General features: G+C 48.8%; 1 protein-coding gene across 1 annotated transcript; it reads right to left on the reverse strand.

Moving 5' to 3' along the window:
• Window positions 1–1,144: 1,144 nt before the first annotated feature.
• On the reverse strand, window positions 1,145–22,671 carry LOC143823722 (START domain-containing protein 10-like). The gene is made up of 6 exons (XM_077310283.1): window positions 21,975–22,671; window positions 9,257–9,404; window positions 7,247–7,350; window positions 4,443–4,560; window positions 2,463–2,515; window positions 1,145–2,286 (listed from the first exon to the last, which is right to left on the reverse strand). Exons 1-6 carry the CDS (start codon window positions 22,134–22,136, stop codon window positions 2,074–2,076), a joined length of 798 nt encoding a protein of 265 aa, XP_077166398.1. The 5' UTR covers window positions 22,137–22,671; the 3' UTR covers window positions 1,145–2,073.
• Between the last annotated feature and the right edge of the window lie 605 nt (window positions 22,672–23,276).

Here is a 23,276-nt window from a genome sequence, read left to right on the forward strand (position 1 = left end):
GTGGATTTCAGTATTCTAGATGGGACCAGAATGAGATATATTAATAATGCATGGGGCAGAGAAAGTGGATGGAAAGAATTTCCCCACCCTGTCTAATAATACTAGAACTTAGAGGTTATCCGTCAAGACTGTTAGGAAGTAGGTTTGGGACAATCAAAAGGAAATACTTCTTAACTTAACAAATAATTAAGTGGTTGAATTCACTGCCAGATGGCTTTAAAAGGGGGCTACGTAGATTCATGGAGGAATGGTCTGTCCATGTTGACTGAATGATGCAGCAGCAACAGCTGTGGAGATTGCTTTCACATTCAGTTGGCCTATGTGGTCTTTCACCCTATGCTTGAACCCAAGGCTTGCCAGTGAAGAACACAGAGCCACGCAGGGCTTTTCTGCATTCATATTTTAATCAGTTGTGCATTCCCATTGCTTGGTGTCCCCCCCCCCCCAATTCTGCACATGTTTTGCTTTCTCTAGTGCAGGGTTTTGTGAAACTCTGGGGTTTCTTAATGGCCCTAGAAGGATTTCCTGAATGGATGAGAGTTAATTACTTTTTATATATTTTTAAATTTGTTAAACAGTTATCGGGTGATATGACCATACATGGTCTTGTTGACCCACCCATCTCTCCCAAAATGGCCAATGATGGGCCTGGAGGAGGTGGGAAGGGGAGGAGCCCCAGGAGGGCATGTGCACAGCTATGCCTCCCAACCATATTCTGCACAACCACACCACTGCTGGGGTTTCTCAAAACCTGAAGAATGTTTCCAGGGGTTCTCAATGGTGAAAAAGCTGAGAACAGGTGCTTTGGAGGTTGATTTGAAAGTTAATATCTGCAAGGATATACACCGGGCATAAATCAGTGTAATTTAGAATTGAGCACTAGGGGGAGCAAGATATGTGAAGAGCAGACCTCTCTCCGACTCCCCCAAGGAACAGGAATACACAAGCAAAAAAAATGAGAATGTGGAAAAAGCCATAGAGTGTTTTTTCCTTAGGTCTTCCCCCAGCCCCAGGGCCCACCAAGTTCTGTCCTTGGTGCTGTAAGGATTGTTTTTTTTTTTAAAGGGAGCTCTAGGTTGCTTGCCTTGATTTGTGAAAACAGACACAGATCCCGTTGAATCTTTCTGCACTAAAAAAACACATGCATGGTCTCGGATCTTTATTGCTTTCATGCCCACACGAGAGCAGCAAGCATTCAGAGCCCCACAGCAAAAGGCAGAATGATTCTAGAGAGGCCTGGAGGAAGCGACTTGCATTCTCCCAAGTGGGCTTCTCTAGCGGACAATCATTGTGTCTAACGAGTCTTGGGGAGTGCTGTTTCCTGGCGGGCCATAGGAATGTCCAATAAGAGTACTTAACATTCCAAAAAAACTGCAACTCCCAGGATTCTTTGGGGGAAGTCAGAACAGGCCACCTGCTTTGCAGCCTAGATGATCGGCTGTTTATGGAAGAGAATGCATCATTACCTGCTCCATTCTCAGCCAAGCAGTTAGCTGCTTTGACACAACCCATGACGGAGAAGCACATGAAATGGAGGGGAGTGGTCTTGGGGTCCTGCTGGGGGAAAGGGAGGAGCTGAAAGGCACAGAGTGGTCTGTCAGGAAGGTCCCAATCCCTGCCCATGTGAGCACACACAACCTAATTTTGTCTGGGCCCCGTAGTCCCCTTAGCGACATGACGCCAAACTGTGCAAATGCCCAGAATGCAAATCAGACAGCCTGAGAGGACTCCGTCCTGACCTATACAGGCAGAACCTGGTCAGTCCTGGGACGGCAACTCCTGCCACTGGAGATTATAACCGTCAGCATGGAAAGGAGACATTTCATGCCATGCTGGCAGATGCAATCTCTGTCTTTGGTCCCTGGACCAAGTGTGCGCTGCCTGCGAGAAACAGTGCCAGGAGTCACTTGGGATTTGGTACATGTGTGGAGAAGGAGGAAGGCCTGGGCTCATGTCTAAGTGCATGTGGGAGAGGAGCCATGAGGGCAGCTGAGCTCCACAGGTGGCCGCGGGAGGGTTGCATCCTGGCCAGCTGGCCGGCGCAGAGTTGTATGTCTGGGCACCAGCGGCCGTTCAGGCCTCCTCGTCGCTGATGCGCACCCGGTCTTCAGCCAGGCTGCTCTCATCGATGTTTTCCAGGGACTCAGCGTGCTGCAAGGAGAGCTCAGACAGGCTGATGTTGGGCAGCGTGTTCTGCTCGGGGTACACCCACGGCTTGAAGCCTGGGTTGTGCTTCTGCTTCCATTCGGGGTACTTGAGGCCTGCTTTGTAAATCTTTTTCATGGCCTGCAAATGGAAAACAGGTGGGTCAGCAAAAACAAAAGCTCGTGCGGGTAACTTTGGCCACAGTCCGCCCTCCCGAGATATGCCTGAGGTGGAATCTGGAATCCGTTCTAGAATCTTCCCTGTGTTGCAGCCATCTTGAATTTTTCCAGTGGAGCCCCAGGCGGCCTGCCACTTACCTTTGGTGCCACGTACTGTGACACTTTGTTTACCACCCACTTCGGTAACGAACCTAGAAGCAAAGCAGAATCACCTGTTACCGGAAGCCAGCCCACAAAGGCGTGATTTCTTATCATTTCAGTGGAAATCCATCCAGGCATCCCCAATAAACCACATTTACCCAGCCATTCTTTATGGCAGTGGTCCCCAACCACCGGGCTGCGGCTTCCTCTCCCCGCCCCCCCCCCCAGTGAGAAACTTGCCAGGCTGCAAGCAAATTGGCCGCCAAAGCTTCTTTCTGCGGGGGGGGGGGGAGTGCGGACGCCGGGACACTGGTAGTGCAAACGTGCACCCTCCCCCACCACTGGTCCGCAACCCCAAAAAGGTTGCAGACCACTGCTTTATGGTACACCAAACATGCCGATTCCTCCAGTCAGGCCACTTCTGAGCTTGCTCCTTCTTGTACCTGGTCTCTCTCCTCAGCCTGCCTTTCCCACTCACTGATAGGCCAGGAAATATGGACATGGGCTTCACTGCTAAGTGGAACAGTTCCACTGGTGGTCTTCTGTCCATCTCTGTAGATAGGGAACTCATCCTTCTCTGGATGTAGGGGATGAAGGAATGAACCTATCTTTGCAGAACTTGGGTTCACACGTGACCATCGATAGTGTTGCCAGGTTTCCCACTATAGTAAATCTACTGACAAAGTTGATGGCCAACACAATACAGCAGTGAGAAGCGTCAGTGGTTGTGTTAAACCCACTCTGAGCTCTTGGCTACACACATTGTGCTACATTGCTCCCCTACATCTCTGAAGGCAAGGTGTTCTTCTTCATGAACATAGAAAGATCACTGAAAACAAAGAGCTAGCCACCCGCACAGACATGGCTGAAGTGGGCCTATACAGACTAAACTCCCAATGTCTGGTAATAAGATTGGCAGAACCCCTGTCACCACAGTATTTTGATCTAGGGAATTAATGGTTGCAAACATGAATGGAATCTGTTCCACCCAACTGTAATTTATTGGGGTTTTAATGGGTATTTTATGGGGTTTTATTGTCTGGATTGCTTTTTGTAACCCACCTCAAACTGGTCTCTGAGAGGGGCGGGATATAAATCTAATAAATAAATAAATAAATAAATAAATAAATAAATAAATAAATAAATAAATAAATAAATAAATAAATAAATAAATAAATAAAAAAATAAAAAAATAAAAAAATAAAATAAAATTCATAACCTGATAAACACCAAGAGGATGTGACTAGCCACATAAATTAACCTGCAGATCTGAATTCAAACAGGCTTTAGCAGTTGTGCAGCCCTAATGGTTGAATAGGCCAAAATACCTGGTCCCAAATACTGGCCAAACGATTTCCTATCTGTCACAGGAATGTGAGCATACTTTCCAGGGAATTGTGACGGAGCTCATCGTCCTCTCCTCCACTGTGACGGAAGGGACTAAAAACGGAGATATTAGTATTTAGGGGATTGTCCAATCTGTCTGCTTAACCATTGATCCTACCTGGTTGCATGCTTTATATTATTCTCTGCTTCCTCTGTGTGTGTGACTCTGCCATATGATAAATAAATCCTGCCAGAACTTAGCAGTCTGGTGGGAGAAACAAAATAAGGAAAAGAATTGGCATCACATCAATGGCACAACCTGAGTTTCCACTGAATCCTAAAATGGTACATCAGCACTTCTGGGTTCACCCTGGAAACGCTATCATGCCATCGATGCAACGACAATCTGCTCCATAGTCCTGCCATAGTCAGGGTCCTGTTGGGGCGCCATCAGACTCCCTGAGCACCTTGAGCACGTCACGGTCTCTTAAATCTGCATATCTCAAAGGACAAAGGGGGGCAAGAGAGATAACGTGCATAGCCCGGAGCACCTTAGGAAAAAGAAGGGGTGGAGGTGATTATAAAGATGCCGTCAACCAAAGGCTTCCTTCTCTGGATTGTAGGCTACCCATCGGGCCTGGGAAAGCTCACCTCGAGGGTCCACTTGGGTGAGGTAGTAAAGGATGCTGCCTCGGCTGCCGGCTGCCTTGATCAAGTAGCCCGTCTGCAGGGACACAGCCCTCACAAAGTCTTTCCGGGGTGGGTATTTCTGCAGAGAGAGGGAGATCCACTGTTGATGACCCAGTTCCTGCTTGTGGGGGGACCTACTGGGAGTGGAACCCTATGGGCAGTGACCCACATGTGGAACAGGGATGCCAGCCCTCAGTGGGACCTGGGAATCCCCTGGAATTGCAGCTCCTCTTCAGACTAAAGAGATCAGTTCCCCCCAGATCCTGCCCACGCCTGTCTGCACCCCCAGAGTCTTCAGGTATTTCCCAACCCAGAGCTGGCAATCCTAATGGGAAACCTTTTGCGGAAGGAGAGCAACAGGAAGTCGGGTTGACAGCTCTGCATTGGGAAATACCTGAAGACTTTGGGGGTGGAGCCAAGAGTGGGCGGGGAGGGACCTCAGTGGAGTAGAATGTGATGGAGTCCACTGTCCAGAGCAGCCCTTTTCTCCAGGGAAACTGATCTCTTCAATTCTGAAGATGAGCTACAATTCCAGGAGGATCCCCAGGTCCAAATTGGGGACTCAAGCCAAGGAACAAAACACTGAGTTGAGGCTCCCAAATAAGCTGTGATAAGTGCAATTGTTTGCTCAAACAGACAACTGAAAAACCACACCGATTAAATTAGTTTTTCGATGAACTTTTTCAGCAGCCAATATACAAAAGTAATGAAAACACAATCCTAGAATAAGATGCAATTTCTGGCGGACCTGGTCTATCAATAAAACATCTTCTGTGAAGTGCTTTTGGTCACCTTTCGGCTTACTCGGTCTACCTGGGGGACCTGGTCTACCAACAGAACATCTTTAAACCGCCCGTGGCGCCACGGGCGCCACGGACTATATAATTCGTTAAGCCCCCTTGAGGTGGGCTTTGTCTGTGATGAGGAAGGGTCCGGATTGGACCCTTCCTCACGACAGACAATCGGAGGGAGCAACTGGCAGGCGCGAAGCGCCTGCCGATTGGTCCCTCCGATTCCCAGCTCCAGCAACTGCGAGCCGCGCGAAGCGCGGCTCGCAGTTCCCCCCGGCCTGACGCGGCGAGAGGCGCTCTGCGCCTCTTGCCGCGTAAGGCCGCCACCTGAGGGAGCCCCCGGCAGTCGCGCGAAGCGCGGCTGCCGGGGGTTCCCTGCCTGGCGGCCTGATGTGGCGAGAGGCGCTCTGCGCCTCTCGCCGCGTCAGGCCGCCGCCGCCGGAAGATCGCCGCCAAGATCGCCGCCAAGATCACCGCCGCCGACCAGCCTGCCGCTGCCGACCAGCCTGCCGCCGACCAGCCCGCTGCCGCTGCAGCCAACGACTCAAGTAAGCACCTAGCGCCCGCTGCATTCCCCTGCAGCGGGCTTGCTTACTAGTCATCTATAAAGTGACTTTTCGAGAGACGGAAAAGTGACTGAAAGTCACTTCATAGACGATGTTCTGTGGGTGATTTTTTGGTTTACCGAAAAGTCACCTACAGCAGCGGTCCCCAACCACGTGGATCAGTCGGTACCGGGCCGCGGCTCCTCCTCGTCCTCCTTCCCAGCTGCTGCCTCGGGGGCTGCCCTGCCACTCTGCCGCCAGCTCACCTTTGGTGCTCTCCAGTAGCTGCCATGGCTGGGGCTCCCCCTTGGTGTGGCACTGCACAGCTGCTGCTGGCAGCATCCCCCAGCAGGCGGCGGGAATTCCGGGGCGCTGGCAGGAAAGCAAGCGGAGCAGGGGCTCAGGCGGCATCAGCAACGTCCCTCGGCAAAAGACTACCCCCTCCCCCAGGCCTCAGTAAAATTGTCAAACGTTGACCGGTCCCCGGTGATAAAAAGGTGGGGGACCATTGACCTACAGAATATCATCTAAGAAGTGACTTTTGGTCACTTTTCGGTCTACTGAAAGCTATAATTCCAGGGGCCTACCGAAAAGTCACTTCATAGATGATGTTCTGTTGGTAGACCAGGTCCCCCCAGACGAAATTTCAGACTACAGAATAGTGTCTTACTCTAGGATTGTGTTTTCATTACTTTTGGATATTGGAGGCTGAGAAAGTTCATCAAAAAACTAATTCAACTGGCGTGGTTTTTCAGCAATTATTTTGAATAAGCAGTTATACCCATCACTGTGCATTTGGGAGCCTCACCTTTGTGTTTTGTTCCTTGGCTTGATTGTCCTACAACTGAGTGGTCATGTGTCTATTTTCCCACTTGGGGACTGGCATCCCTGACAGAAATCACCATGGCCATACAATCTCCTCCCTCCAGCTTGGTGTAGTAGAGAGCCAGCTTGGTGCAGTGGTTAGGAGAACGGACTTCTAACCTGGTGAGCTGGGTTTGATTCCCTGCTCCCCCACATGCAACCAGCTGGGTGACCTTGGGCTAGCCATAGCATGATAAAGCTATTCTGACCGAGCAGTAAGATCAGGGCTCTCTCAGCCTCACCTCCCTCACAGGGTGTCTGTTGTAGTGAGAGGAAAGGGAAGGTGGTTGATTGTAAGCTGCTTTGAGACTCCGGGTAGAGAAAAGCGGCACATAAGAACCAACTCTTCTTATTTTTCGGAACCCTCAGGAGCAGCACTAAGATGCCTAATGGGGGAGGGAGGAGAAACAGGCAGATTCCAAGGAGAAGCTAGAGGCAGTGCCCCGTTTTCCTGCTCAAGGGTTTGTGGATGAGACATTCATGGGATGGCTGGTCCTCATTCTGCTTGCTGGCCAAACTACAGGCCCACGAAGGAGGGACCAGTGGCTGCTAGGGTGGAACTCACCGGATGTTTGACGCTGTAGTTGATGATCATGTAGTCATTGCCCAGGGGCAGCCAAGAGCGCAGAGTCACAAAGTCCCTGTTCTTCAGAGGACTTGGGCACCTCCCTGCAAGATTGAAACACATGAGCAAGGACATGTTAGCGACACTCGAAGGAAACAGTGCACCACAGAGACCTTGCCCAGGCCAGAGGCCTTATGGCCCAGGCAATTTCCCCACAGGTCACCCACAGAGCTCTGCTTTGACCCAATGCCCACCTTTCTATTTTTCACCTATTCAGCCCAGAAGAATTTGCCTCCCTCAGTTCAAAGCCAGATTGTCCTCTTTGAATCATTCTGAATAAAAATGTAGTTTGAGTCAAAAGGCAAAAATTACACTTTTTTTGGCATGGAAATTGGCATTTTGAAGTGGCAGTAGAAATGTGGAGAGAGACACTAGGGCTCTTGGGACAGACACGTTGGACTGAGGACAGAAAGGCAGAGAATGAGAACCACGTGGTCTTTGCTCATACTTGATATTCATATCGCCCTTCCCTGAAAATCTCAAGGAACAACTTTTTCTGCTCATATAATCCTTGCTGCTTATATAAAGGTAAAGGTATCCCCTGTGCAAGCACTGAGTCATGTCTGACCCTTGGGGTGATGCCCTCTAGTGTTTTCATGGCAGACTCAATACGGGGTGGTTTGCCAGTGCCTTCCCCAGTCATTACCGTTTACCCCCCAGCATCAAGCTGGGTACTCATTTTACCGACCTTGGAAGGATGGAAGGCTGAGTCAACCTTGAGCCGGCTGCTGGGATTGAACTCCCAGCCTCATGGGCAAAGCTTTCAGACGGCTGCCTTACCACTCTGCGCCACAAGAGGCTCATTGCTGTTTATATATTGTGAGATAAAAAATGCATGGGTCCAATAGCCTCAGTTACTGTGGTGGCTTTCATGCCCAGGATTCCACATATTTCATCCACCAGAATGATGTGCTTTATTTCAGGTTTCCCCAAAACATTGTCCTCTATTTTTGCACAGCCCCTTAACAGCTGATTCCTCCCACAAAATCACCTGATTTATTTTAAACCTGTAAAATGAAGTATTTGCAGGGCAGGACACTGTTGGCACTGGCATTTCCCCTACACATTGGCTAATGCACTTTCAATGCACTTTAGAAGTAGATTTTCCTGTTTCGTGCAGGAAAATCCAGTTGCAAAATCACATTGAAAGTGCATGATCCAACAGGGAAACAGCAAGAAGGCAGGACTTTTGGGAAGTGCAACTCAGTTACTCTTACAGCAAAAAACATTGACAACAGAATAATTTGCATTTGAGACAAGTGGGAGGGAGCTGTCAGAGGCTCTGCAAATACAAGGTATTTTAAAAGGTATCATGCTATTCATATCCAGTGTTACTCATGCTTGAAGAAGAGAATGATCCGCAGCTCAGCCTGCCTTTTAGTCAGGGAGGCGTGGATCATTGGGGGTGTTTCTGCAAATATGTGAAGGTTTTTTTTAAAACACATTTTTAAAAGATATTGATTATTATTATTATTATTATTATTATTATTTCGATTTATTTCCCGCCACTCCCAAATGGCTCGCGGCGGGTTACAATGTCTTAAAAAACCCATTAAAACTCCCATTAAAAGACTTTAAAATGTCACAACATGGCATATGCAGTGTTACCTATGCCACAGATAGGCAGAGAATCCCGAGGTTCACATGCAAACTCTGGGTGTGGGGGGCAGTAGATATGAAAGAAAAACCATGGTGAACAATGGGAAAAACAAAACACATTACACTGGGCTGCCTAGAATCACCAGGGCAATTGCACACAGTATCGTATTGACAACTAGACGACCGTGGAGATACGCTCTGGTGCAGAGGAAGCCTGTCCAATATCAGAGGCACCCTGTCCCATTGCTTTCTTGCCCCAGGTGGGGCTAGGGCTGTGGAAGCCACGGATGCCTCCCACTGGAAAGTCCCCAAAGTTGTAGGGCCAGGTGGGAGGAGCAAGGGGGTGCTCACAGGAGTAATAGCCCACATCTGCGTTGACGGTCAGTCGGCCAATGTCATAGGTCTCGATCATGTTGGAGTCCCACTTCTTCCGGTAGCAAGTGTCATGGAGCACGTCGTAGAGGGTCTCCGGGGACACGTCCCTGCAGGCAACCTGCATCTAAATTAATACACGGCAAATGGGATGGGCCGTCAGTGCAAAAGAAATGCGAGAAAGCAAAGCTAACCAACTGTGCGATAAAACGTACATAAACGGTGAGTGCTGAGCACATCAGCAACTACAATTGAACGGTATATTAAAGAGTTCTGGAAATAAATACATGACATAACATGGAGAAATCGTCAGTGTTCACATATAATCAAAAACAGGTACTTGACGGAAACGATTCTATTCCCAACAGAGAAATACAATCAAACAGTAAAGTCCAAGCGCACCATTATCATGAGTCCTTCAGTGGGAGTTCAATCTAAATTCTTCAACAGACATCAAGGACATGAGGCCAAGCAGGAGAGCTCACAGCAAGAAGCAGCAGAGTTCGCAGGGTATCCGCTGTCATTAACCCGTTTTGTTCTCAGCTTTCTCTAGCTTCAAACAGCCATAGTTCCTGGGGCATTTCAAAAATTCAGGAGATCCACTATTGAGATAATCATTTGAATATCTAAGGCAGGGGTAGTCAACCTGTGGTCCTCCAGATGTCCATGGACTACAATTCCCATGAGCCCCTGCCAGCATTTGCTGGCAGGGGCTCCTGGGAATTGTAGTCCATGGACATCTGGAGGACCACAGGTTGACTACCCCTGATCTAAGGGGTACTCAAAGTGCTGAAGACATATCTAGAAGCTGATGCCTCAGTCATTGAGGTCGACGTGGTTACGTATTGAAAAAGGACTGGTAAGCAAAATAAAACAGGAGTCCCTCTCATTGTGTGGCTTCCAGGGCACAGGGAGCAACAGAACTGCCTTATCTGCACACCAGGGAAGGACCAACGCTATTCTTAGAATCTTTCTTATACTTTTCTTTTTGATGACAGTTAACAAACCAGAGAGAGAGAGACAGAGAGAGAGAGAGAGAGAAGGGGGGGGGGTAAGATTACAAAAGAACATCCTGTAGGTTCAAGTGACAGGACAAAATTTGAGTTCCTTGGTGCCTTTAAGGCCAACAAAGTTTTATTTAAGGTATAACTTTTTATGTGTGTGCAAAGTTTGATTTAGGCACACAAAAATCTTGTACCTTGAATAAAATTTTGTTGGTGTTAAAGGTACTGCTGGGCTAAACCTTTGTTCTACAAGAACATAGAAAGAGCCCTGCTGGCTCAGACTAATGGTCTGTCCAGTCCAACTTCCTGTCTTAATCAAAATGAAAACAGGGCACAGAGGCTGAGGTCTTCCCTTGATGTTGACTGCTACTAAGGGTGCCAGACTCCAGGTGGGAGCTGGAGATCCCCTGGGATTACAAGCTCATCTCCAGGCTACAGAGATCAGTTCCCCCAGAGAAAATGGATGTTTTGGAGGGGGGACTCTATGGCATTGTACCCCACCAGGCTCCATCCCCAAATCTCCAGGAGTTTCCCAACCTGGAACGGGCAGTCCATCTACCATACATCTAGATTGATGAAGGAAAGACAAAACAGATTATAGGCCAAAGGAAGGAATGAAGGGAAGGAAGTGTTGGCCAACCATTGAAAAACTGATGATACCCATTCTTGATCCCCATTCTACATAACTGATTGAACCTTTGTGGGCTACTAATATTGCAAGGTAAGATGCAATCCTTGCTGATTCTATATTTAATTTTATACTATTGTCAGATTTTAACTTACAATTCCACCAAGAGTAGAGAATGGGTTTTTACAGAAATACATCCAGAAAACGACTGGTGTATTCAAAGCCTTGTTGAAAGTACCCAGGTAGGCGGCAATGTTTCGAAGGAAAAACTGATTATAAAGAGGCACATTTTTATGTAGGAATGTTAATAGACAAAGATGGTTCAAAATTTTGTTGTTTTTGACAGAGTCACTGATGAAGACAACTGCTGTTGTTGAAAAAGAGTTGTATTACCCCGGGCTTTGCTTCATCTGGTTATTAATAATTACTAAACGGTTTGCCATCTTTGGCTTGCCTTTTTCCTTTCCTGGACTGTTCAGCTGATGGGTCCTTCTTCCTTTCCTTTCCATCCCCAAATCTCCAGGAGTTTCCCAACCTGGAACTGGCATTCCCATTTGGTATATATCCAGGTTATAGGCCAAAGGAAGGAAGGGAAGGAAATGTTGGCCAACCATTGTAAAATTGATGTTGATGTTCAAGTAGAGCCACACATTCAGATCACATATCAAGTAATTGCCTCTTTTGCTTAATTAAAGGCAGCTCTTCCTTTAGCAGCAAGGCCAAACGCCGCTTCAGTCCACATGGCCCTGTGTGGCCTTCCCCTTTTCTTTCCCCGTCTGTTGATTCAGCCCTTGCAAAGGCTGATAGGATCCAGAGCTTCTGCCATTTTGAGAGGTTCTGAGAAGCAAGGCTGTATCCCAATATCGAGGTAAGTGGATTAAGCTTCAGCGAGCACCCTGGCGCAAAATTAATCTGCCTTTTAGCTTCCAGCTAAAATGGTGTGATAATTACAGTTGTATCCATAATGCATGTCAAACTGTCTCTTGGCTGCTTAACTCCCCACCACCCGAGTCTGATAACTTGAATTTAAAGAATCTGCTCATCAGCGTCCAACAGCTGTGAAGCATCACCTTTTTTGAAGTAGCATTTGAAGGCTAAGGTCCAAAGAAAGTTGTTTCACGTTGCCGAGCCTTCCTAGTCAGGCTTTTAAAATCTGAATTTGCAACTCAGTCCCATATTCCAGTTCTGCGTCCAACAGCTGTGAAGCATCACCTTTTTTGAAGTAGCATTTGAAGGCTAAGGTCCAAAGAAAGTTGTTTCACGTTGCCGAGCCTTCCTAGTCAGGCTTTTTAAATCTGAATTTGCAACTCAGTCCCATATTCCAGTTCTGCTGGAAGTTGAGTTCTTCTGAGCTCCCATCTTTGAGGTTCCTGTTGATATTCCCAATAAGCAGACTTTTTGACGGGAACCTCACAGATTGCTAAAACTATAGCATGGCTACACACGCTCCCCTATACCTCCAAAACCCCTTTCTTCCCACCCACCCCATGGCAAATTCAGGCACAAAAATTCCCAATGGCACCCCTCCTGTCACTTCTCATGCTGAAACGAAACTAGTTGCCATCCCTCCAAGGACACAGAGATAACCGAGTTCAGGCATCAAGCAGATTTGTAACCTTCAGATGGGATGGCAGAGGCAGCAGATACCAACCCCCACCTTCTGAACCCTCGTTGACCTATCCCAACCACTGCAGGCCTAAGCCAGCACTAAACACAAAGACAGACAAAATGGAGTCACCGTAGCCATGGCAAGAGAATGTAGATACGTGATCTTAACACCTTCCTGTAAACTTTGCTGCCTCCTCTCTGTAGAAGTTCGTTCGTTCGTTCATTCATTCATTCATTCATTCATTCATTCATTCATTCATTCATTCATTCATTCATTCATTCATTCATTCATTCAATTTATATACCGCCCTCCCCAAAGGCTCAGGGCGGTTCACATAAAACAGAAATGGTACAGATAACTAAGTTTAACAATAATACAGTGATAACGACGAGCAACACAGTAGAACAATAGAAAAACATGGAGAACATTAAATGAACACGTACTGATAGCCCAGTAATGCATCAAATTTAGTGTGTGTGTGTGTGTGGGGGGGGGGGTTATGTATTCGGAGGCTCACATAATTTCCCTTCTCTTTTCCCCACCAGAAATTGGGCTATAGATCAAAACATTACTTTTGGCCTCACCAGTGTGTGTGTGTGTGGGGGGGGGAAGTTGAATAGAAGCAGCTCTTTCTACTCTCCCTTTTGCAACTTCAAAAGGGAGTACATAGTAAAGTTTTGCTTGAGGAGTGGTGGAGGATCAGAATCTGGTCCCTAGGAGATTCCCCAATCCCTCAAAACCAGTTTACGTTTGAGCCACTTGATGCAATCCAGACGTATTCCTGGCCAGTTCATAGTCTGACTCATCTGCCAAACAGGTTCACTGAGAAATGAACGGCATTGCTGCTAATGACATGCCGGCCCAAATGTTCGGCCCAAATCCAGATAAAGACTTAGTTTTTACATCCCGTTTTCCTCTGCCCTAAGAAGACTCAATAGAACTTACAACCACTTTTCCTTCCTCTCTCTACAACGTCTTGTGATGTTGGGCTGAGAGAGGTCTGAGAGAACTGTGACTGGTCCAATGTCACCCAGACATCCATCCATCCATCCATCCATCCATCCATCCATCCATCCATCCATCCATCCATCCATCCATCCATCCATCCATCCATCCATCACACTTCTGTGAACGAACTTGGTGTAGTTGTTAAGAGCAACAACCTCTAATCTGGAGAAGTGGCTTTGATTCTTCACTCTTCCTCCACATGCAGTCAGCTGGGTGACCTTGAGCTAATCACAGAGCCCTCAGATTTCAGCCTCTCCTGCCTCACAAGGAGTTTGTTGTGGGGAGAGGAAGAAGAGGTGATTATAAACCACTTTGAGGGCCTTTACGCACGGGGATCTTTGTTGCAAATTGTTTGCGGAATGAAAAATCGCCATTTAAAATAGTGGAATTCGTCGTTATGCATACCTGCCTTTGTAGTGGAATCAGTTGCGTTTTTTAGCGTTTCCCACAGGCTTCCGGTCTCGGCAGAAATCGCTAGAAAGGAAGCGCTATTGCCAAGCTCGTCCCGCCCCTGGCCGTCAAGCAGCCAATGGGCAGCCGTTAGCATGCTCCCAAACAGCCCCTTTCCCTTTAAGAAAGGTTTTTTTTTAAAAAAAAAAACAGACCCATAGCAACGAATCTAGGTAGATTCGTTGCAACGGAGAGACCCATCCAGCTGCCTAATGTGAGCTGTCGTTTGATTGTATGATCGTTGGCACGCTGCCTTGAGTGATAAAAAAAAATCCCCCCCCCCCTCACGGGCCCGATTTTCGGCTGAATTAATGTGTAAAAAATAAAGGGACTTTATTTCAGCAAACGGGCTTTTATGTGGTTTGTGCTTAGTGACTAAAGGTGAAGGACTGAAGCCAGGGAAGCCTCTAAACAGAAAGAGGCTCGCTGGTGCGTTTATCCCCGCTCGCTCGGAGAAAAAAAAATGGCGATCGCTTCGCCGGAAGTTTGGAGGACAGGCTCAGGAGGAGGGACTTTGAAGAACCCGCAACAATGGTAACGCACAGGTCTTTAGCGCTAGTGTTGCAGATTGGTTGCAGGAGTGTATCGCTATCCGGAGGGTGAATCCACTTTTCTGGATTCCCCTAAAAGCGCTACAACGCTTGCTGATTGGTTTCAGGAGTGTTGCAGATTGTCTGCGACGTCGTGCGTTAAGGCAAATTAGTAGCGTTTTCAATTAGCAACCATTGTGCTATTTTGAAGCCGTGCGAAATGGCCCTGAGTCTCCGCTGGGTAGTAAAAAGCAGGATACAAAATACCAGCTCTTCTTCTTCTTCTTTTCCTGGAGAAGATTACTGCTTTGGAAGGCAGACTGCATGGCATCATACCCTACCAAGAGCCATCCCTTCCCTAAACTCTGCTCTCCTAGGTTCCAGCCTCAAATCTCCAGGTATTTCCGAATCCAGAGCTGGCAACCCTACCTGGAGTAAAAGCTGTCTGAGTGATGGAGTCCTCCTCAGTGAGTGGTGCATTATGGATGAACCCCCCCACACACCCCGCCCTTCATCAATGGTCCAGGATTAAATGGAGAAGACCAGCTGCTCATTAGCAGCTTTGCATTTTTAATGCCCTGCTCACCAGATGCCAAGTAATTAGAGACATCCCTTTTTTGGTGTTGCCTTTTCTCTTCTGTTTTTTCTTTTTGGGTACTTGTTTTCCTCTTCGTATTCATGTATGGAGGAGCTCAGGTTGCCCATCAGCAACTCCACACGGGCACTCTCCTGCAGGCGCAGGCGCTTTCTTTGCTTGCAGCTCAAATGCCCAGGCTCAGTTCGGGTGAAACTTTATTCGTTGTTTATGATCCCGGCTGGAGGCTTCAAGAGCTGGCAAGCACAAACTGTAACAGAGTAGATCTGTTTTGTTGTCGAAGGGGCCACAAGAAAAAATGTGTTGGTTGTCTTCTCTTTTATTGACTGTGGTCAACCTCCTCCCCAACCTCCAGGGAGGGAACAGAGATTTGGAGGAATTAAATACTAGAGAGACTTCACTGACAACTGGAGATCTCCAATAAAAGCCCTTTGACCCAGCCTGATTTGGTCAGGGGGAAAAGAGAGGTAATAAAACTTAGGGAAGCAAAGAGGAAGATCTCTTTGATGCTAAGTCCCTCAGAGCAGACAGAACTCTTAACTGAGGTCTGGAGGAAGCAACCATTAACCATGTGCCAGCAGGAAGAGCTGCAGGGAGCTCTAAGGTAATGGAAACTCTATAGAGATCTACTGTAAGGCCAAGAGGACATCTCCATATTAGGGGCACCTTGTTTCCCAGAGTTCTCAGCCAATATATGTCTTGCAGCTCCCCTCTGCAACTGCATCAAGGCTAGGTAGGTACACAACAGGTCAGTGTTCACCCCAGGAAACTGGTCCAAGCATGGCTACACACAGCCAAACCCCACAATTGTACTGCTCACGGCCTGATACCACACCTTCCAGGGAAAACCAGCAGTTTGCAGTAAGGAAATGTGTGGGAAATATTAGAAAAACTCAGGGCTGGTCATTCTTCTGCACCCCCACCCCCCGCCAGAGAGATATTGTATTAGCAAGTCAATGGAACACAGACACACCCTTAATGCTGTCAAGATTCCCTTGGTTTCAGGTCTACACCTGGAGTAGTAGGTAATCTTCCTCTTTCCAGGAATTTGTACTACCTCCATTTCCCATCCTGATAATGATGCTATGCCATCAAGGTTTATTGGAATTTTAATCATTTATTCAGAGACCATCTGGTCTTTCTGATCTGCACACTGTGACTCATGGTCACCTGGGCAGGACATTTGGGATTTCACCACTTATCTCACACCCCTGGTCTTTGTCTCCAGCCAGCCCAGGAAATCACTCATGTTGCAACCTTTTTACTTCTCACACTAATCTCTTCCTCACCTTCAGCTTTTCCAGGCCTCCTAGGCTATAGGCTACATTTTTCTGTGCTTAAGCAAGGCACAAACTCGCCTTAGTGTATGTTTGCCTTGGTACCAGACAGACCACCCAGATACCAGCTGGTCTTGCATTTGTCCCTCTCTCTCTGCTCTTCAAAAGATCTGCCCCTCTTCAGGACAGGTTGTACATCTATTTTGCCCCGATTAATCCCTCTGTCTTGGATGCTATAATCTTTATTTCACTTCTAGTGTGTGTGTGTGAGTGCTGTTACTTAAACTGCTAATTTAAATTGTCCAGGGTTTTTTCTAAATAAACATTTATTCTTTTTTAACTGTTAATCTGCCTTGCCCGAGTCCCTTCATCTGGACCCTGGTATATAGAGGTGGAGCATTCCCCTGGTCTCTTGCTCCTATGACTTTAAACATCAAATTCCCCAGCATAATTTGTGACAAGCTATTTCTGGTAACTCTACAACATCCTAAGATAAGGAGACTGTCCTATATTTTAACATCTGATTGGGCATGCATATAGAGAAGAACAGATGAACTGCATTTTACCCATTTCATTGAAGCCCTTGCTCAGTTTGGTGATGTGCTAAAAGTATGCATTTACTATGTACTTTCTAACTGGGAATGGTTCTCTGTACCACAAAGACCTTCACCATCTTGGACATATTACTTTTTAAAAAGTGCTAGGGGAAAAGCAGGCAGTTGGTAAGTGGCTTTCTCTAGGGCACAAGGCAGTAAACTGTCCCCATAATGACCAGGAGGTAGGCAGTGGGAGACAGCGAGGTGAAGCTTCAGAATTTGGGAGGGAAGCTGGGAGTCCTGAAACCGCCCAGCAGGCAATTCCATCCAAAGGTCAGGTGGTGTTAGTGGTTACCAGAGAGAGAAAGAAAAGCACCTCCAGGTGTTGGGAGAACCTTGGAGGGCAGAGTGGCACAAAGCATATGAAATTAGGATTCTGGGAGAAACAGGACTCCAAGTCGCATGGAGTTCATTATTAATGTTTGCACAGATTCACAGATGTACATTTGCAGGCTGTGTGCAGAGACGTACCCAAATTGTGAGGAATAGATGAGTGATCCCGTGCCCCCCCAATCAGAGAGTAGCATGTGCTCAGAGCTCAAATGATGACATGCACATAAAATTTCACAGGCTGGAGTCCCATGTAGGATCATGTGTGTTTGTGTGTAAAGTACCATCCAGTTTCATCCAATTTAAGGAGACCCCAGCAGGGGGCTTGCAAGGCAAGTGAGGTGGTTTTCCATTACCTTCCTCTGCCATCTTCCTTGACAATTTCCGTTCCAAGGATTGACATTGTTCATCTTCTGAAATCAGCGGAGACTGGGCTATACCATACTGCCTTCTTCTCCCCAAGTTTAGGATTACCCCAGATGACACAATCCTGTTGAGCGCTGGAGCAAGTGGAAGAGTTTCCTACTCACCTTGCCCACAGACCTCTGTGGCCTGCCAGTGCTGAACAATTGCCCTGGCAAAACGGTGCTGGACTCTGCCAGCAGAGAGCCACCCCTTTCTTTAGCCTTGGACCTGAACAGCACAAGGGACCTATAGGGTCTTCCCATTTCTCTTTCCCTGCCTTTCCATCAAGGTTGCCAACTCCAGGCTGGGAAATTCCTGGATGTTTGGAGGTAGAGGCTTGAGAAGGGTGGGGCTTGAGAAGGGGAGGGACGTAATTTCATAGAGCTCACCCTCTCCAGCCGTTTTCTCCAGGGGGGAATTATCCTTGGAGTCAGGAGATCAATTGTCATTCCAGAAGATCTCCAGGAAGCACCTGGAGGCTGGCAACCCGACCAATATGCACTCCCCCCCCCAACATTGTTTCAGTTTGACAATAGTGATTCTTATGCACAGGGCAGGATTCATGTCTCTCGACCTCATTATTGTCGATCTATAATTCATTGATGTTCTGAAATGAGGCCTTTGAAAAGTCAGTCAATAACGGGGATCAAAGAACAACCTGGAAGAGCCGAGTGGAAAGCCAGAAAGGGGGCCGATTCCAGTTTCACTGGGCGGGTCGGAGGCCTCATCGTTATTTCCGAGTCTCTGGTGACAGCAGGTTCCGCTGTTTCCTAACTAAGGTTACCAACTGCAGCTTGGGCAATTGCTGCAGATTAAGAGCACAGGGCCTGAAGGCAGAATATAGGCAGGGAACTCAGGGCACATGTGATCCCTGAGATATGCCATAAAGTCCACCCTTCAAAGCTGGCATTTCACCCAGGGGGCCTGTTCTTTCTAGACTGGAGATAGGTTGTAATTCTGGTTGCCTGGTCTCTCCCCCTGGCCACTGGGGTGGTGGTGATGTTAAGATTGCTCAATGAAGAAGAGCTGGTTTTTATACCCTGCTTTTCACTACCTGGGGGAGTCTCAAAGCAGCTTACAATCGCCTTCCCTTCCTCTCACCACAACAGGCACCATGGGAGGGAGGTGGGGATTAGAAAGCTCTGACAGAACTGCTCTGTAAGAATAGCTTTAACAGGACTGTGATGAGCCCAAGGTCACCCAGATGGCTGCATGTGAAGGAGTGGGGTTCTCCAGGTTAAAGTGTGCTGTTCTTAACCACACCACCAAGCTGGCCCTCTATCCCCCAGATCCAGGCTGAGAAACCTCTGGAGATTTGAGGATGGAGCCGGGGGGGGGGGGGGTAGGGACGTCAGTGGAATATAGTGCTATAGACACCCCCCCCCCAAAGCATCTCTTTTCTCCAGGGGAACTGATCTCTGAAGCCTGGATATGAGGTGTAATTCTGGGTCCCGCCTGGAGGTAGACATGCCTTGTTGTCATTAGGGTTTCCAACCTCCAGGCAAGGCCTGAAGTTCACTTGCATGTGGAGAAGCAGATTACAAGTGATCACCAGGCTACAAAAATCAGTTCCTCTGGAGGAAATGGCTGCTTTGGAGGGTGGATCTGTGGAATTCCATCACCCCTACTGAGCTCTTTTCCCTCTCCAAACTCCACCCTCCCTAGACGAGGCCCCCAAATCTCTAGGAATTGTCCAACTGAAGTTGGAAACCTTTGGACCTCCAGGCCCCATCATCACCTTGGTCACCTTAAGGAGCCTGTCAAGTTTTACAAGGAGACAATAAGAAATAATGATAACATGGGGGAGGGGAGGGTAACCCCCACTTCTGTGAGAACAGCAAACGATGTGCAGGACTGGCTGCTCAGTGACAGGAGCAGGTTTATTTCCCCACTTAGTAGCTGATATTGGGCCTGCAAGAGCCAGCAGGGTGTAGGGGTTAAAGAGCTGCAGCCTCTAATCTGCAGGACTGGGTTTGATTCTCCCTTCCTCCACATGCAGCCAGCTGGGTGACCTTGGGCTAGTCACAGTTCTCTTAGAGCTGTTCTCATGGAGCAGTTCTCTTAGTGCTCCCTCAGCCCCACCTCCCTTATAGGGCATCTGTTGTGGGGAGGGGAAGGGAAAGGGGTTTGTAAGCCACTTTGAAACTCCTTCAGTTAGTTAAAAGTGGGGTATTAAAAAACAGCGCCACTTCTCTTACTCTCTCTTTTTACACAAAGTTGTACGTAACACGCAGACGGTCCCTAACACGCTATGTTCAGGGTCTCAGTGTCCCACAGAAGCCTTTGCTCTAAACTGGCTCCATAACAGGCCAGTCGAAGTGTAGTTTTTAAAACTGTCAGTTCTGAGAAGAGAGATTGACCAGCAGATTGCTGTTTCTTTAGTAATTCCATAACTTAGGTCTGTGGAAACGGTCTAAAGTTGTGACTGAGGTAGCCAACCTCCAGGTGGCACCTGGAGACCACTCACTATTACAATGATTAAGGTTTGGGGCGCAAATCACCAGATGTCCCATGGATGAGTTTCCACTGAAATAATAGGGAAGCATGCCTTTGGGATCCATTTTCCTGCAACGGGGGACTCTGCTTTGCTTCTAGGTTCATTATCAAAGTGGGATGTCAACAAAGTGTCACATGTACTGCCTGCCTGGGACTCCACTGGCAAAAAGCAAGATGGCTGGGATACAGGGAAGATTCTAGAACAGAGTCTAGATCTGACCTCAGGCAGATCTTGGAAGTGGCTGACTGTGGTGAAAATTACCCGCTGGTCTTTGTTTTCGCCATGGAGGGCAAGAGATTGACTCAGCAGACCCTGGTCTGAACCTGCTTGACCCCAACAAGGAAGGGACCATTTCCAGCTTAGCCCCTCATTCCCTTTCACTGCTGTTACTCTCCTCCGCCACCAGCCAGCCATGAGGAGAAGTAGCAGAATGACTGCCGGCCCTCAGACTTCCTGTTAGGGCGGCCGGACTCCAGGTGGGGCCTGGAGAATGCCTGCTGTTCCCAGTGAGCTCCAGGCAATAGAGATCTGATCCCCTGGAAAAAAATGGCTGCTCTAGGAGTGGGGTGGTGGTGGTGGACTGTATGGCCCCTCCCCTCTCCGCCCCCTCCCTTCCAGAATCCACCACCCCTAACCCAAATCTCCAGGTATTTCCCAACCCAGAGCTGGCAACTTGTAGCTGAGGTTGCCCATTCTCGCCTGGAAAGAAGGCCTTTGGCATGTCAGTTACAGATGCTTCTCTTATGGGGTTGCCAGATCTGGGGTGGGAAATAACTGGAGACTTTGGGGGTGGAGCTGGGAGTGGGCGGGATTTGGAGTTGGAGGGACATCAGAGGAATAGAATGCTCTGGAGCAGGGGTAGTCAAACTGCGGCCCTCCAGATGTCCATGGACTACAATTCCCATGAGCCCTTGCCAGCGCTCGCTGGCAGGGGCTCATGGGAATTGTAGTCCATGGACATCTGGAAGGCCGCAGTTTGACTACCCCTGCTCTGGGGTCCACTGTCCAGAGCTGCTATTTTCTGGGGAACTGATCTCTGCTGCCTGGAGATTAACTGTAATTCTAGGGGATTGCCAGGCCCTACCTGGGGATTGGCATCCCTATTGCTCTCTTGAAGACAGAGAAACCAGGCCCACTGGTTTCATTCCTGGTTTTTTAGACTGGCCACGAAAACCAGCCTGAAGTCTCTCTGTCTGAAGAGGAAAATGTGGTAGCTTCGTTAATACCCCGTGGTTTCGTGAAGGCCAGGCCCAGTGTGAAAGTTTTGGTGTGGGGCTTACTGCTGTTCCAGTGTGGAGACAGAGTTCGTGCCTAGCTGGGGAGATTCTTCAAACCACACACAAAGCAAGCCGTCAGCACTCCCTCCCCGGTTCTCTTTATCTCTGTTTCAGTTCGTGCTCACTAAAGTACAAATAGTGTTGAAAAGGATCCAGAAAGGGCAGATTTCTTGCTTTTAAAATGGGCTCCGAAGCCAAAGCAGCCAGATCCTTCACAGATTAACAAAGGGGGATTCTTCTTCCTGACAGAAAGCTCTGGGCTGCCCCCCCCCCGAACCTGTGAAGTTAATGATGCAGCACCGCATGTCCTGGAGGGGAAAAGGAGTTCCCGAAAGAGATGCGGCAGGGGGGGAAATCGGGGAGTCACATCTCAGCAAGAGTGGGTCATAGAGCTGCGGGTGCCAACTGGCAGGAGAAGCAGCTGGGCAAACTGGGGGGCGGTTGCAGGCGCAGCATCACCTGGATGCCTGAGCCCTGCCTGGAGCCCTTACCTTGATTTTCTGGACCGTCCTGCTGTCCTGCGTCTGACTCCACACCGTCACTCCTGCCTTGTTGTACTGGCTGTTCCAGCCTTCCTGGCTCTCGCACTGATCCCGGAAAGAGTAGAAGTCAGAGTCGTCCGGGATGTACACCATCTCCCCTCCTCTCGACATGGAGGCAGAGTGCACCAGGGCTCCCGAGCCACAGCTACAGAGTCACCTGCGGGCAAGAGTCGTGAGACACCGGCCCAGGCAAGTAGGGGCCCTCTCCTGCCACCTGGCGCTTCCACCGGGTTCCTCTCTGTCCTGACCTTGTCACCACCAGCATGGTCCCTCCCCCTCCCTCTGTCGTGTCCCTCGTCCAGCCCTAGCCCCAGGAGCAAAGATGATGCTGGGGCCCTCTCGCCTCCACGCAGGGCATGGTGGTGCAGCTTGCTCAGGGCCTCAGGATGCCTTCCCCTGCAGCTGCGGCTGCCGTCGCTGGGAGCTTCGATGTCTTCTTAGCCCTGCGGAAGGCGAGCGGGTCCTCTTGGGCAAATGGCCTTCTGTCGAGCAAGCACAGCGATGCAGGGGAGGGCTCAGCTGCCTGACCCCGAGCAGCCTCCCTCCCGTGCCTCGTCCATCTCTTTCCTGCTCTCTCTTCCTCTCAACCTGCCTCTGACTTTGCAGCACAGTTACGGAACCAGCTGGGCACTTGCCAGCAACAGCAGCAGCTGCTGCCTCCGGGCCAGTTCCTAGGATGCTTCACAGCACGCCTTTCTTGCTGCAGGATGCGGGCTGGGGATTCTGGCTCTGCAGTGGAAGACTTGCAGGTCAGTACCGGGGGGCGGGGGAGGTGATAGACCAGGCTAATATCTCAGCCTTATTCCCTCAGGTTCTCCCTCACTGTGGGCAGCCAGAAATTCCAGACAAGCTGGTTACTTACAGCTTTAGAAGGAGGTTAGACAGATGGATGGAGGATAGGTGACGAAAGGGAATGTCCACATTCAGAGGTACTTATCCTCTGAATCCCAGAGACAGGAGGCAACCTCAGGGGAAGGTCTCAGCTTCTATGCCCTGTTGTTGGCCTTCCAGAGGAACTGGTTAGCTGCTGTGTGAGACAGGATGCTGGACTGGATGGACCACTGGTTTGATCCAGCAGGAGTGATGTGTTCTTTGGCAGGCCTTGGCCTCTCTGCTCTGTTATTAGCCCTCTGGAAGACCTGATTGGCCCCTGTGTGAGACAGGACGCTGGACGAGATGGACCACTGGTCTGATGAAGCAAGGCTCTTATCATGCACTAGTTTGGGAGGGGTTAAAATAGCCACTGAGGAA

Source organism: Paroedura picta, chromosome 14 (genome assembly GCF_049243985.1).
Source record: "Paroedura picta isolate Pp20150507F chromosome 14, Ppicta_v3.0, whole genome shotgun sequence".
Lineage (NCBI taxonomy): Eukaryota > Metazoa > Chordata > Lepidosauria > Squamata > Gekkonidae > Paroedura > Paroedura picta.

Bases quoted from the DNA above. Each gene is read 5' to 3' on its own strand.
- LOC143823722 (XM_077310283.1), bottom strand. From the start codon at position 22,136: ATGTCGAGAGGAGGGGAGATGGTGTACATCCCGGACGACTCTGACTTC. The intron at 2,516-4,442 runs GTGAGCTTTCCC...CTTTGCTTCTAG, and splicing joins CACCCAAGTGGACCCTCGAG to GTTCGTTACCGAAGTGGGTG. The intron at 2,287-2,462 runs GTAAGTGGCAGG...TTCCATTTGCAG, and splicing joins CACAGTACGTGGCACCAAAG to GCCATGAAAAAGATTTACAA.